General features: G+C 37.6%; 2 protein-coding genes across 2 annotated transcripts; both read right to left on the reverse strand.

The window, feature by feature from the left end:
- Nucleotides 1-9: 9 nt before the first annotated feature.
- On the reverse strand, nucleotides 10-8,039 carry gyg1a (glycogenin 1a). Its single transcript, XM_067453757.1, has 7 exons — nucleotides 7,902-8,039; nucleotides 5,699-5,834; nucleotides 4,215-4,389; nucleotides 3,977-4,139; nucleotides 2,439-2,565; nucleotides 1,613-1,832; nucleotides 10-851 (listed from the first exon to the last, which is right to left on the reverse strand). The coding sequence occupies exons 1-7, from the start codon at nucleotides 7,906-7,908 to the stop codon at nucleotides 684-686; spliced, it is 996 nt and encodes a 331-aa protein (XP_067309858.1). The 5' UTR covers nucleotides 7,909-8,039; the 3' UTR covers nucleotides 10-683.
- Nucleotides 8,040-8,287: 248 nt separating this feature from the next.
- agtr1a (angiotensin II receptor, type 1a) lies at nucleotides 8,288-12,102 on the reverse strand. Its single transcript, XM_067453062.1, has 2 exons — nucleotides 11,964-12,102; nucleotides 8,288-10,457 (listed from the first exon to the last, which is right to left on the reverse strand). Exon 2 carries the CDS (start codon nucleotides 10,403-10,405, stop codon nucleotides 9,329-9,331), a length of 1,077 nt encoding a protein of 358 aa, XP_067309163.1. The 5' UTR covers nucleotides 10,406-10,457; nucleotides 11,964-12,102; the 3' UTR covers nucleotides 8,288-9,328.
- Nucleotides 12,103-13,658: the final 1,556 nt, after the last annotated feature.

The following is a 13,658-nucleotide window of genomic DNA, read 5'->3' on the forward strand; positions in this document are numbered from 1 at the left end:
AATTGGTACTTCTGTTACTAGTTCTTTATTTCAGGCATTACAGGTGGGGGCAGAGTTACAAGGAGGTTATAAACTAGTCATCAACAGCAACAACATTAACAGTAGTAACTAGGTGTAACAAAACCAGTGCGTCTTAACCCTGCTACAGGGAGACTGCTCCGTAGGCAAGAGCGGAGTGACCTTGGTTCATACAATAAGAGTTGAAGTGTATCAGAGCCAGTAATGGCAAGTTAAGCGACTTGGCAGCACACAATGTATCTTGCAAAGGTGGTTATTAGATTATTGATATTTTGTGTGGAGTGGTGTACAGTATATCTGGGATGCTGAAGTTATTTATAAGGTTTGGTATCATTTTGTTTGCTGTACTTTTTTTCCTTCTACAAATGTTTACAATCTTCATAAACACATGAAATGCAAATGAAAAAAAGTTTAAGACTAAAATATGGCATTTTGAATAATAAGATTGCGATTGTCTTTTTCAGTGAGATCAGAAACAATACATCTCCTCTGGAAATGAGGCAAGTGACATTGTGTCATTTGAACAACTGTCGTAATCACAGTGTTTAAGAGTAGTTGAGCTGCATAGATGATCTGGACTGGTATAAAAATCATATGAGGCTTGTTTTTAATGTCCCGTACATACCCAAGTACAAAACTAGATATGATCTTTTCCTAAGTGCTGCTCACTTTAGGAAAGAATCTAGCCTTTTCTCTATGTTGTCAAAAGAGTCCAGTCCCATGTAGTCAGCTTGGCCCTGTTCCCACTTCTGTTTACGCTCCTGAGACGACATCTGAGGTTGAGGGGGATGATGGGAAATGTGCATCTCTGCCACATCAACATGAATGTCACTCTGAGGGAGAAAAAGGAAAAGTCATAAAATGATACAATAAAATGGTTTTACTTTTTTAAAGGCCATTAAAAAAAAAAAAAAAAATTTTTTAGTGATTTAATAACTTCCTAGTAATATGGCACAACTGATCAAACTACAAACTCAGTGGATTTAAAAACAAAACAAAAAAAGATTTTGTATTTAATAATAAAATTAAATAGAATTCATATTTCATAATAAAACATTACAGTAGGAGAAAGCAAGTGTAGTATATAGAGTTAGAAGCTTAATGCCAGTTTAAAATAAATAAAACCTGCCATCATGAACATCCACATTAACTATTGTCCAATTGTCACAGGGAAAAATCCAATCCCAAATAATTTGAATAGGAATTCATGCAATCAGGAATTTCATGTGAGGGCAAAAGATTTCCCCACTCAGAATTTGCAACCAGTTTCTGTTGGTCATGTAAATGAGTGTCATGTTGACAAAAAAAAAAAAGCTGCTTGTTTTTGAAAGTAACAATGATTTTTTTCATAAAATTTTTTGCTAATGTAACCACTCCTTTATTTAGCAAAATTGGTGAATGAATTACTTTAAGCAAGTTTTTATTGTAAAATGTATAAATGTAATAAGAACCATTCGGGTATTCATGACACTTGTATGACCCAATCAATTAAAAACATGCTTTCCTCATTAAATGTCTAATGACTTGAAATACATTTTAACCACAATACTGGGCACTATACCATAATTGCGCCAGTTTCAGCAGTGGCGCTTACCTCGGTGCATCCGGTAAAGAAGGGCTGGTCACCATATTCCTCCTTCATAAGGGGCAATACTGAAGAACTGAAAAGCTCCCACCACTGCATCAAGTAGTTGGGGTGCATGTCAGAAGCATCCTGAGACTGTCCCTTTATCGTTTTGCTTGTGGTGTCATAACTGTAATCCCACGGTTTGACTTTGCCAAGGAAATGAACAACCTTAGCGTCACGGCCATATCTAAGGGAATAAGGAATGATCAGATCGCCACTGGCAAAATGACAAGGATTCAGAAATCCCAAACACTGGCCAACCGGAAGCACAATAGAGGGACCTGCCAGTTAGAATACCCCAAATTGCATACTAGAAACGTCTAATTTTAATAAAAACCAATATTGGTCATTCAAGACTGTCAGTTTGTGGCATTTAGGTACAAACTGCATTGGAACCAGATCCTAATGGGACTTTGACTAACCAGAGAACAGTACTAGCTAATGGAAAAAAGATCATGTAACAAACTATTCAAAATGACATTTAGGCTGTGTGTATGGACCCTAAAATAGCCCCACTATTTTTGGAGGGCAGTATGTATTTGGAGGAAGTTGAAGCTCAAGGCCAGGAACAGAAAGGATTTCTGATGTTGGCTTCAACTCTCGTTTCAATGTTGCTGTGTGATGGGGCTTTCATTTGACCTCGGCACAGCTAATTACAAATGCATGACATCTGCAAGCAACCCTAACATTCATAGAATATCGAGAACAAGGCGGCAACACCACCAACAATGGTCAACACGTGAAGAACTGAGTAACCCATCAGTTTGAACACCTAGCTTGAAATCCAACTCACTGCTTGAATGCTGGGAGATAGGTGTAGATGGCGATGCTGCTGAGGTTGTAGATGAAAGGAAGGTGTTTTGAAATGTCTGCCGTTGCCCAAACGCTGAAGAAGCTGTTGAGAACACCCTGATCCCCACCTGATGGAAACAAGACAAACAAACCGAATTAGAAATAGCACAGACTGAAAAATATTAAAACTATCTTCCTTAAACAGATGAAACAATTAGAAGATTGCTTCAGGATACACTTGATTTGCTGTTTGCTTAACCTTGTCACTTGGATTTTCATAGAGCATATCAGCAAGGAAAAGTGACCTCAGACCAGCTGACCTCAGATTATCAGTGAACATGAGACTCATGTTACACATGAAAAGCACATAATGTCCTATACATGACATGTAAAAAGGATAGTTCAATGCCCTCACACCCCTTATGTCATTCCAAACTCTTAAAACGCATTCTCTGCAAAACGACAAATATTTTTGAATGGAACTTGAGATTTCTGTCCCTCCATTGACAGTACACAACCAAAAGTTTGGCATCATTTAAGGAATCCATATTAAATTTAGTGGTTCAAGCCAAGTCTTGAGACATGATCACTTTATAAAATGAACAGATTAAACTGCTCAATTAATACTTTTTTTTTCTTTTATAATCCCTTTATGAATTTTTTTGCTTTTTGAAGCATCGAAAGTTTGTTACATGGACTTTCAACGAAGCAACAATCATCTCATGGTTCATGAAAAACATCCTCATTTGTGTTCTAAAGACAAATTAAAGTCATATGGGTTTAGAAAAACAGTAAATTACATTTATTCGAAACTTTTCAACAGAACTTTAAAAGAGCGAGCTATATAATATAATATAATTATCTCACACATACACAGATAAACATGATGCAGTTGTGGTTTTTAGAAAGCTGAGTGACACAGAGATAAAACAGAAATACGATAACCTCAAAGACCTTCAAAACAGAGTTCTGCTGATAACTTCTGGGGCTCAATTCTTTGCTCAAGATTAGGTCTCTAAATAAAGAGCCAACCATAGCCTGAGTACTTTGGTTACATTAATTTGGGTTAGACGTCAAAGCACAAACATTGATGAAGTGACAAATACAGGATCTTCAATAATTAGCTGCATAAATGCACTGGGATTGAACCTGCACGTGCATGTAATCAGTTATAAACTGATGTTTGCTGAGAGTTAAGTGATTTCACATAGGTCTATCTAGTAGGAGTCTCTCAAATAAGAGACCTCTGTTTACTTCATCCCACACCGAGCCTAGGAATAACTCCCTCAGGTGGAGTGGTGCACCCAAAAAAAGAACATCACAGAGCCACCTTGTGTTCAGCCTACATGACTGATAAAGAACTCAGTCATTGCCATGTTGAGCTTTAGCAAGTTTGCACAACTCTTTTACAGCCCAAGGTTTAAATATCCAATACAAGTTGTGCTGGAGGAGTGGGACCATTTTTCTCCTCATATTCCTAAATAAGGAATTCAAATTCCTCATAGCTTTTTCAACAAATAAAACTAAAGTGTGACTCACCATCAAAGCTGCCATTCTCAGAGCAGGCGGTAAGAAGCTTCTCATGAGTCTCATTGGATGGGCGGAAGACGAACACTCCAGAGTTAAAGCAATCAGGCCAGCCGGGATCAGGTGCAGCAGAGAGCTCCTCTCTCTCAAATAACTCATCTATGTTTGACAAAACCTGGCGACGAGAGAAGTGTTAAAAAATCATGACATCATGAAAACACTACTACCAGCACTGAGAGGCAGCACTCACTAGAGTATCTGCATCCATAAACACGCATTTGGAGTATTCTGTAAGAGTCCAGCAGTGGAGTTTGGTGAAGGTGACACCCAGGTCAGGTCTCTTCATCATGGCCAAGTGTGCCGCATCCCCACTGTCCAGCACATCCACCAGCCTGACCTCATCATAGACTTTACGAAGCACTGCTCTGAAATATAACACGGCACAAAGTAAACCTGACAAATCTATTAAGGCCTGAATTTCATTTTGGAAAATGTCAGGGAATCCCACCCTCCCCTCCTCCCTAAATTACATCTCATCTAGATGTTCACACACACATTGCATGTGTGCAATACAAAAGGGTTCTTTTGTTGCTCAAGAGTTTACGCAAAAAGGAAGTTTGAGTTCAGTCTTTGAATTAAACAGCACAATGTAGCTCAAATCAATACAATAATAAAGATATAAATGAAATGATGGTCTAAGGTCTAACACGTATTCAGGTACAGAAATACTACAGAAACTGAATGTGTGTGTGTGGGGGGGGGGGGGGGGGGGGGGGGCTATTACAGTACAAATAGAAGGAAGGAAAATGTCACTCATTGTTTTACTGTACGTTGACTTACTCCTTCAATTAAAAAAAAAAAGAAACTGAATAAAGTAGATGTAAAATAACACTGGATAGTCTTTTAGTCCAGTATAAATTAAATGGGTAAGCTTTTAATCCTGATTCCTTACAAATGGAAGCTCTCTTTTGTGGTTTTATCAACATTTGTGACATGTCTGTCATTAGAGATAGAAACATTGTGTAACTACATAATTGATCTGTGCACTCTCTCAATGGTTAAAGACATAGCCAACTGTGTTTATGAGGATTCTCTGCAAAATGTGTACATAATTGTGTGTTTTGGATCGTTTAAGCACTAAGGCACTAAGCACTAACTCAGTTTTTTAACTCACAAGCTGATTCTGATGCCACTTTATGCATGCTCACAGAGTGTGTGTGAGTACTGAAGGGTTTAAAATTGATTTAATGTTTAAATTTGTAAGACTTAAAGATGTGCAAATAAACTTTAGTGACCCGCTTGTGCAAGTGACAATTCAATCAACCGTCCCGGCTCCCAAAGCGTGTGAGTTAAAGACTGTGTGCTAATGCAATGTGGTGATGTTTTTGCGCATTTTGAGAGATAAAGAGAAGACACAGGACTACTGAATCACTCATGCGGTTTGTTAAATTACGTCTCGCATGGTTTTAAAATGACTGATTTGATTTTATAATCAGTGTGGATTCATTTACAACCTACATATACTAAAGTGAAGAAATGTTTGCAGGAATGTCCCGGATTATAATGGCGAGACCTGCAGGAATGATTAAAATTATGTGCAATACCCACGTCGAAATTCGAGCCTCGCCTATAGATAACACTCTGAACTGTGGACAACAACAAATACCCAGTGTGACAGAAAACAAAGCAGTTGAAAACCCATTGGCTTGCGCTATAAAACAGCACACTCTCTACCTGGAGGGTTCTGAGACATGGGGGCCGATCAGGGCCACTAGTTTCCTCGATGTGTTGTGGTTCCTTAAGGATTTGCCAAGGACCATTGCGCCTTTCGCATAGTTGTCAGTTGTAGCAAGTGTGACAAAAGCCTGGTCTGCATTAAATAAAAACACACCATCATTACTTACACATTCTAAAATATGTAATATCTTTATAATGCACACACAAAATAACCATTATCCACCTTATTTTTAAATGAAAGTGGGTGCAGCCATCTTTAACTTGAAAGTGTCTGATGCCAGAAAACAGCCTAGCAAATTAATTTGTTTTAGCTGTACAAAACTGTCCGTTATGCTGCTTGATGTTGCAAACTGATATCTGTTATATTTTAATTAATATAATCATGGTAGTCCAAATAGTTACCATATAATGCACCGTCATTCTTTGTGCAACTTTTTTTTTTTTATGGAATTTGTGATTTTCTTCATTGCGACATTTGTATGGAAGCTCGTTTCAACCAGAGAATAAAAAAAGATATAATTGCAACTTTATAAATCACAATTCTGAGAAAAGTCAGAATTGGGAGCTAAAATTTCAGTTACCTTTTTTAGTCGATGGCAGAAACAAGCTTCCATATATCGAAACAGCTTTTCAAACAAGAAAAAAAAAAGAAAGAAAAGAAAAAGTAGGATGGGACTTGATTTAGTCCACTGGGAATTGATTGGATCATTGAGGTTTGCTAATGTGATATGATAACAGGTTATCCTGCCCTCGAGTCAGCAACAGAGGAGAGGAGACAGGAGTCATTACAATAGGAAGTTACTTGATTAAATATTACAAGGGCATGTGAATTAAATAAAATGACATGCATTTATAAGTACCGCAGTATTTTATAAAAAAAAAAACAACCAAAAAAAAAAAAACAGGAATTTTCCATTTTGATTTAATCATGACTAATGAATCTCAAGTCTCACATTGAAAAAGTTGCAGACAAGACAACAGTTAGTTGATAGGCCAAACGTCATTCCAAGAGTGTGAATATTTAATAACTGCACTGGGACTTTTCTGTTTTTATCACTCCTCTTGACAAAGAGCTTTCTTTTTTTAAAACCAGCTAATATGAGGATGGGAGTGAAAGATTTGTCTTCATGCTTCCCCTCACTATGAGTAACCACAAAACACTGAGTGGAGTTGAGCTGAACTATAACAAAAGAATTACAATTGGATCGAAGGTTAAATAGGTTGCGTCGCTCCTCTTATTTTATATTTTGAACAGATAGCACCAAACAGGTATGGAAAATAACATAAGTAACGGTCATACACATGCTGTTATTTTGCAAGCAGTTTGGACTTGTATTCTCACTAGTGAACGGTCACCATAGGCTGCCATTCAAATTCAGTTGTTGATATCAACAATTCAATTCTTGATAATTTAATTGGTACTAGTAACAATGTTAATTTCTGATATCATGGATGTGATTGTTACTAGTAAGAAAGCCATTTTAGATATCTGAAATTATACTGATGAATTAAATTCTTGATATCAAGAAGTTAATTTCAATGGCAGCCAATAACATTTCAGTAGTGAAAATACAATTACGGGTATAAAGAATTAGTTTTTACTAGTTGAAATTCAATTGATATCAAGAATTAGCATTTTAACTAGTGAAAACTGAACTGATGATATCAATAATGGATATCCTATGAATGAATAAAAGTCCAAACGGTGTGCACAGTACCACTGCCAATCAATGACTACTGCCTAACAAGTTAACATTTGCGTTAATTTAAAAACAACATACACTAGAGCGCGTATGTTAGAAAAACTGACTGCAATACACCCGAGCAAGGTTTAAGGCTCTTTTCACTCGCTCTGTAACGTTACTGCAGCAATGAACTCAACCGGGATCGACGTGACAAACTAACGCCAGCTCTTCCTGCACGACAGGCCAGTGGCTGCTCAAACGACTGCGTATGAGAGGCGACTAGGCCATTTGCGCAATAGAGCAGACTCTAAACTGTTTATATCGTCAAAAATTACATGACAACGCAGTCTACATAACGCTGGAAGTGAAATTTAAGCTCTAAAACCCAACGAATCCTGCGAACTCTTGAGGAAGCGCGTGGTTTGGGCTGTATGCATGCTACTTGTGCAAACGCAAATGTAATTTACTTCATTTTACAGACATAGGCGATGTGTGACGTTCATAATGTTGCCTACCTGCCATGATTCCCGTAACAGCCAGACCGAACTGGATACAAGTCCTCCGTTAGAAACGCTGGGAGAGAAGAAGCAGTACGTGTCTGACAGAGGATTTATACTAGTGACATGACTTTACATGGTCACGTGACCCTTGACAACAGACACGCCCCCCACACGCTCCACTTTTAACATTTCAGTTGAAAAAACGTACACAAGCTCACAATTTTGAAGATACAAAAAAAAACGTTGTGCATACTTTTAAATATATAAATAATACAAGTAATACATGTTTTGAGTTCATGTTCAAAAGCTGTTTTTTTGTCCCAGCATATAACCTAGCAATTGAATTGTCTAATTAACTTCACAAACCAAAAAATCTAATTACAAAGCATTGAGTCATTAAATTGAGGATACTTTCATAGATTTATTTTGTTTTCCTGTTAAAAGACATTTTCAGTCTCAATTACATTATGTAGAATACAATATTGCCAAAATACAATTTATCAAAAGAATAAACAATTTTACTAACCATAAGAGTTTTTTGAAGTAGTACTAAATGACAGTGTGGTTGAAGAAAAATTACATTTTTAAACAGTGATGGTAGCCATGATAGCACAGCAGATGTGAAAATTATTATATCCTGTTAGACCCCATGACAGTCAAGAAGGGTTTAAACTAGGGCCTGGAGACCCTCAGGGGGCCATAAGGGAGTGCTGGGGAAAATCTAGACTAGAAAAGTAGTGTACTTTTATATATATATATATATACAATCATATAAATAAATACAATTACAGAATTTGGCATTATTATGGTTTAATTTTGCTTTTCTAGCACTGATCTAAAGTCATTAAAATAGTTCACTAAAAGATTAGCCACATAAAACTATTGGTGTTACATGATAAAATACTTGTGGGTAGACAAATACAGTTAATAGAAGCTAAAGTCAAATGTCCAGACTTTATACATATTTTTATGTATTTATACTACAGTCTATGTATGTATAAAATCTAAATAGATTAATTATCCTTATATGGTCCTTTATACTGTACATGAATTTTATATTTTAGGGGTTTGGGACTTTAAACATGTTGAAAACCCCAGGACTTATCAATAGCTCTATGAGACACAGGAACCAACAAATAGAGTATTTAAAATTATACTTTGGATGAAAATAGATTCAGCATGTTTTGGTCCCTTTGGCAGGCAAAGTTAAACGTTCTGACAAAAGGACAAAATGTACATAGACCAGCATGTCAATAGTTACATTTTCAGTGTATTTACACTGAACTTATACACAATACCCCAAAAGACAGAAAAAAATAATCACTATATTTGTTCCCATTCAAGTATCAAGTGACAACACAATAAACAAGAGCAATCTTCTGAATTGCGTCAATGAGGATGAATCATTGGAGATGGGTTCCCTTCCTGTTTTCCTGATTTTCTCACTTGGCTTGAGGTAGCGAGGAAGTTTTAATGACGGAGAGGTGGAAAGACTCTGAGGCTCGATACGAGAGAGAGCTCATCTTGGTACTGAGGGTGGGGTGAGAAGCCACAGAAGTCGAGGAACACCTCAACAGCTTCAGCAAGTTCCTGCGAAAGTTCTTCCCAACAAAACTGTACAGGATCGGGTTCATACAGCTGTTGAAAAAGGCAATGCAAATGGTGAACGGCATTCCGGTGTCAATGATCTCGATGACGTTGCAGTTGGTGATCACGTTCAGCAGCAGAAGCATGTCCATGAAGTTGAAGATCTGATGCGGTGCCCAGCAAAGGAAAAACGACAGCACAGCGGCGGCCAGCATGCTCAAGACCTCGTCCCCGTTTGATCTCGAATTCCTCTGAATGTCCCGTGCTTTGAGCAGAGCCCGACCGATCAGGCAGTAGCACGTCAGGATGATGGTGATAGGCAGAAGGAACCCAAAAACACTCTTTATCAGACTGAGAGCTGCCAGCACATTGCGAAGTTCTTTTTTGTCTAGGATGCCACATACAGTGACATTGTTATGCTGGATTAAGTGGGTTTGACGGACAAGGGCTGTGGGCAGGCTTAGAAGAAAAGCAACTACCCAAACTAAGATGCACGTCACACGGGCGTAGACCACTGTACGGCACTGCCGGGACTGGACGGGATGAACGATCGCCAGATACCGGTCAATGCTGAGAGCAGTGAGGAGAAAAATGCTAGTATATAGATTAAGGAGAATCATACCTGCAATGGCTTTACATAGGAAGCTTCCAAAAACCCAGCGGTAGCCTTTTGCGGTGTATATGGCCCAAATGGGTAGGGTCAGGAGGAAAGTCAAGTCTGACACGGCTAAGTTCAAAACAAATATGTTGGCAACAGTCTTCAGCTTCAGACAGAAGTAGATGACAGCGACTACCAGGCTGTTGCCTACAATTCCGATAATAAAGTTGCAGCTGTAGACTATGGGGATGAACGTGAAGATGAATTTGTGGTTCCCGGTCAAGTTACACGTGAGATTGAGTCCCACATTATGGCCGGCAGTAATGTTGTCCATTTTGTAGACTTCACAGTTTCACAGCCTAAAGAGCTGCATCACTAACTGAGCCCTGTAAGAACACAGTGGATACAGATGGTTAATATAGCAACTTTCTCAACTCTTTTTTTTTTTTGTCCATTTGGAAGGTGCAATACTTACAACAAACACTAGATGTCTCTCTGCTCATATTATTTAGCTTATATTAACTTATAAACACAAGTGAGGTGTTTTTTTCCTACTCCAGTATGAGATCCATATTCTCCTATACTCTATGAGCCATAAATTCTGGTGTATGAAATATGATATTCAACAAACATATGCAAACATTTTTGTTTGTTTTAGTTATTTAGATTTTGTCTAAATGTTTGAAAAACTAAAACAGACCCCCCCCCACCCCATATTATTTTATGTCAGGCTTAACAGGGTTAACAAACTGATTATTTTTTAAAGCATTACCATTATATTTATCAACATTGTTTATACACTGTCCTGTATTTCCAGTTCACTACAAAATGCCAAACCATATAACATCCAGAACATAAATATAAACAGACTTGGGTGAACTTCTGACCTCACCAAAAGGTCAAACATGTGTTTCTAACTGGTTTTCTCTGATAGAAGCTAGATTCACACCATCACAAAGAGAATATTCTTCTTTCAGAAAGCATATGCCATTCGAAATGGCTTCATATGTTCATATATTGAATATGGTATATGTCTATATTGTATGCTGTGTGTAATGTAGCATGACTGGTCTAAAGAAAACCTTTTTTTCCCCTGGAATAACACATAAATGCAAATTATTGGAAAGTGTAACTTATTCGGCCAATAAAACTAAAATTCTAAAAATTTATTCAGCGGTATTAGAATTTTTAATTGCTCTGCTCAAGATGTTTCTTCACTGTTGCATGATAAGACAAGCAACATATTATGTAAGCAGATGCAGGCGTGCTGCCAAGGGAGTCAACAACCAATAACAGACGGCATTGCATTCCAAGGTTCATGTCTTTTGAATATCACTCAGTCTATTTTAATATGCTTATCAGACATCCGCTATTACTCAGGAAGTTATGGCTGATCAGAATACTGCAATTAATCATACTGATAAGAGAGCTTTGTTTTGTGTTCATTTATTTTTATTTTGGTTGTCTAGTAAAAATCGTTGTACTCCCAACAATGATATGATCAGCACTGCATGGTAACGAAATAAGTTTAGGAAAGTTTATGCATTCAAATTGTGACAGAGTAACAATAACATGACTAACAAGTCCTCTAAGATTGTATTATTGACAGAGAATCTTAATGTGCTGAGCTGAACACACGAAACACTGTCATTGACATCAATGGTGGGTTAGTAGCTGGAAAGACACTGCATATGACCAAACAGACAACAGAGCACACACACAAAAACATTAGATGCAGCTTTATGATAAAATACAATAAAACAAATATTTTTGTCTTTGTTAACACACGCTTACTCATCTATTTGGGTTCTGATGAAATATTCTAATTGAAGGTAATTCTTAAAAATATAATAATATAAAAAAGTAGATAAACGGGGAAAAAGCGATTTTACCTTTAATGAATGTGACATCCAAGCTGCTCCGTCAGAAAAAAATTAGTGTTTGGCTTTAAAAGATCCGTCCTGACTCTCAGTCATGACAGAGTGCCCGGTGTATTTCCTCTACGCCCCTCTTATACCTCTCCCATAGTCCTACAACTACGCCAGGGACCTACAGCGGGGGCTGCGCTGTAGGGGCCGGATACATCCATGGTCATGGGAGCAAAAAGTGGGGGTGAGAGAGAGACCCTTGAGGGCAGAGACAGATTTTCCCATCATTTGTTTGGTCACCTTTTTCTCTTAAACATGAAATGTTCTGTTCTCTTACCACATACTTGTAAACAACATTTCCTCAATTAATGTTTTGGCAAAAAGCTTGCACATTAGCATAAAACACATTAAATCATTATCCAAGGTACAAACTGGTAGAGCACCACTACAGTGTGGCTATTTACATTATTCATTCTGACGGACATATTAATGCAGTATATCATCAGGGCGAGGTATTAAACCTGTGAAATGAACAGCGCAATATAAATGCTCTTCTGTGAATACTAAAGCAAGCTCACAGTCAATAGAGTGCATTCAGCCACTTTCATAAAGCAGCAAGGGAAACATATTGGACAATATGTTGATGTCTATTGTGAAAGAGAGCAAACAGAAAAAGAGTAATTCAATGAAATTACATGCTGCAGACAGAATCAAACGAGGCACTGACGTAAATTCAATTTCAATGTATTTGTATAGCGCTTTTCACAATAGCCTATACTTTTCCAAAACACATATAAAGCCATGGACATTTTTTAAATAGTTTCCTTTAAGTACAAGTTTAAAATTACATGCTGTTTTTGTAATTCTCTGCTAGAAATCTTTCCACCATTTTTTGAGGCCTCTGGGAACTCTGGCCTCTAGTGCCTAATTTACTCTGAATTCCCAATGGCAATTCCAACTGCTTCATCATTGGTGTTTTCACTTTTCAGCTGCTGGCCTTTCATATCATCCCTTAAACAGTCAATCAGAGTGGTTTGTTTGCAGAAAGGTCTTGCGCACAAACTAAACTTAGTGACGTCATGGCTAAAAGCAATTATATTGTGAGAGAGTTGCTTTAAAATTTGATTTCTCAATGTAATGTGAAAGGTTATGCCAATCTGTTCCACTGTTCCATCTGTGCAACTATTTTGTATTAGAAGAAATGTTCCTTTGCTGTAGAATGGATACTTTTAGAGGAGTGGTTTTGCATGCGATTTCACTTTTTTAACTTTAGTTAGTGTGTAATGTTGCTGCTTGAGCGTAAACAGTATCTTCAAAGTTACAGCGCTGAAAGTTCAATGCAAATGGAGATATTGTCTTTTAAAGTTTTGCCTACAAAAACGGCCGGTTTGGACTACAGCGAGCTTCTTCCTGGGTTGGTGACATCATAAACCCTTGCTAGTCACCGCAGATGTGACTTCTGCCCGTAATGGTAAGGGGGCGAGGCGTTTCTAGATAACCTGTGGCATTTCAGCCAATAAAAATACAGGAAACTACTTTTGGCCATCTAACCAATCTAAGACCATTGCGTTTTTCGGAGGAATGGGCTTCATAGAAGCAGGAAGCAAACGAGCTGTCCAAAGGACAGTGGAGACAGCGGTTTGGAATAAAGGTAAAATATAAGAAAAATACGGCGTTTAAAAAAAAAGAAGTATTAAGACATGTTATACTGCGCCCCAT

Source organism: Pseudorasbora parva, chromosome 9 (assembly GCF_024679245.1).
Source record: "Pseudorasbora parva isolate DD20220531a chromosome 9, ASM2467924v1, whole genome shotgun sequence".
Taxonomy (NCBI): Eukaryota; Metazoa; Chordata; class Actinopteri; order Cypriniformes; family Gobionidae; genus Pseudorasbora; species Pseudorasbora parva.

What these genes read in the sequence shown, in the direction of transcription:
- gyg1a (XM_067453757.1), bottom strand. An exon ending in TTATGGATGCAGATACTCTA is followed by an intron (nt 4,140 to 4,214) that starts GTGAGTGCTGCC and finishes TCTCGTCGCCAG; the next exon opens with GTTTTGTCAAACATAGATGA. An exon ending in TCTTTACCGGATGCACCGAG is followed by an intron (nt 852 to 1,612) that starts GTAAGCGCCACT and finishes TTTCTCCCTCAG; the next exon opens with AGTGACATTCATGTTGATGT.
- agtr1a (XM_067453062.1), bottom strand. Translation starts at nt 10,405, where the DNA reads ATGGACAACATTACTGCCGGCCATAATGTGGGACTCAATCTCACGTGT.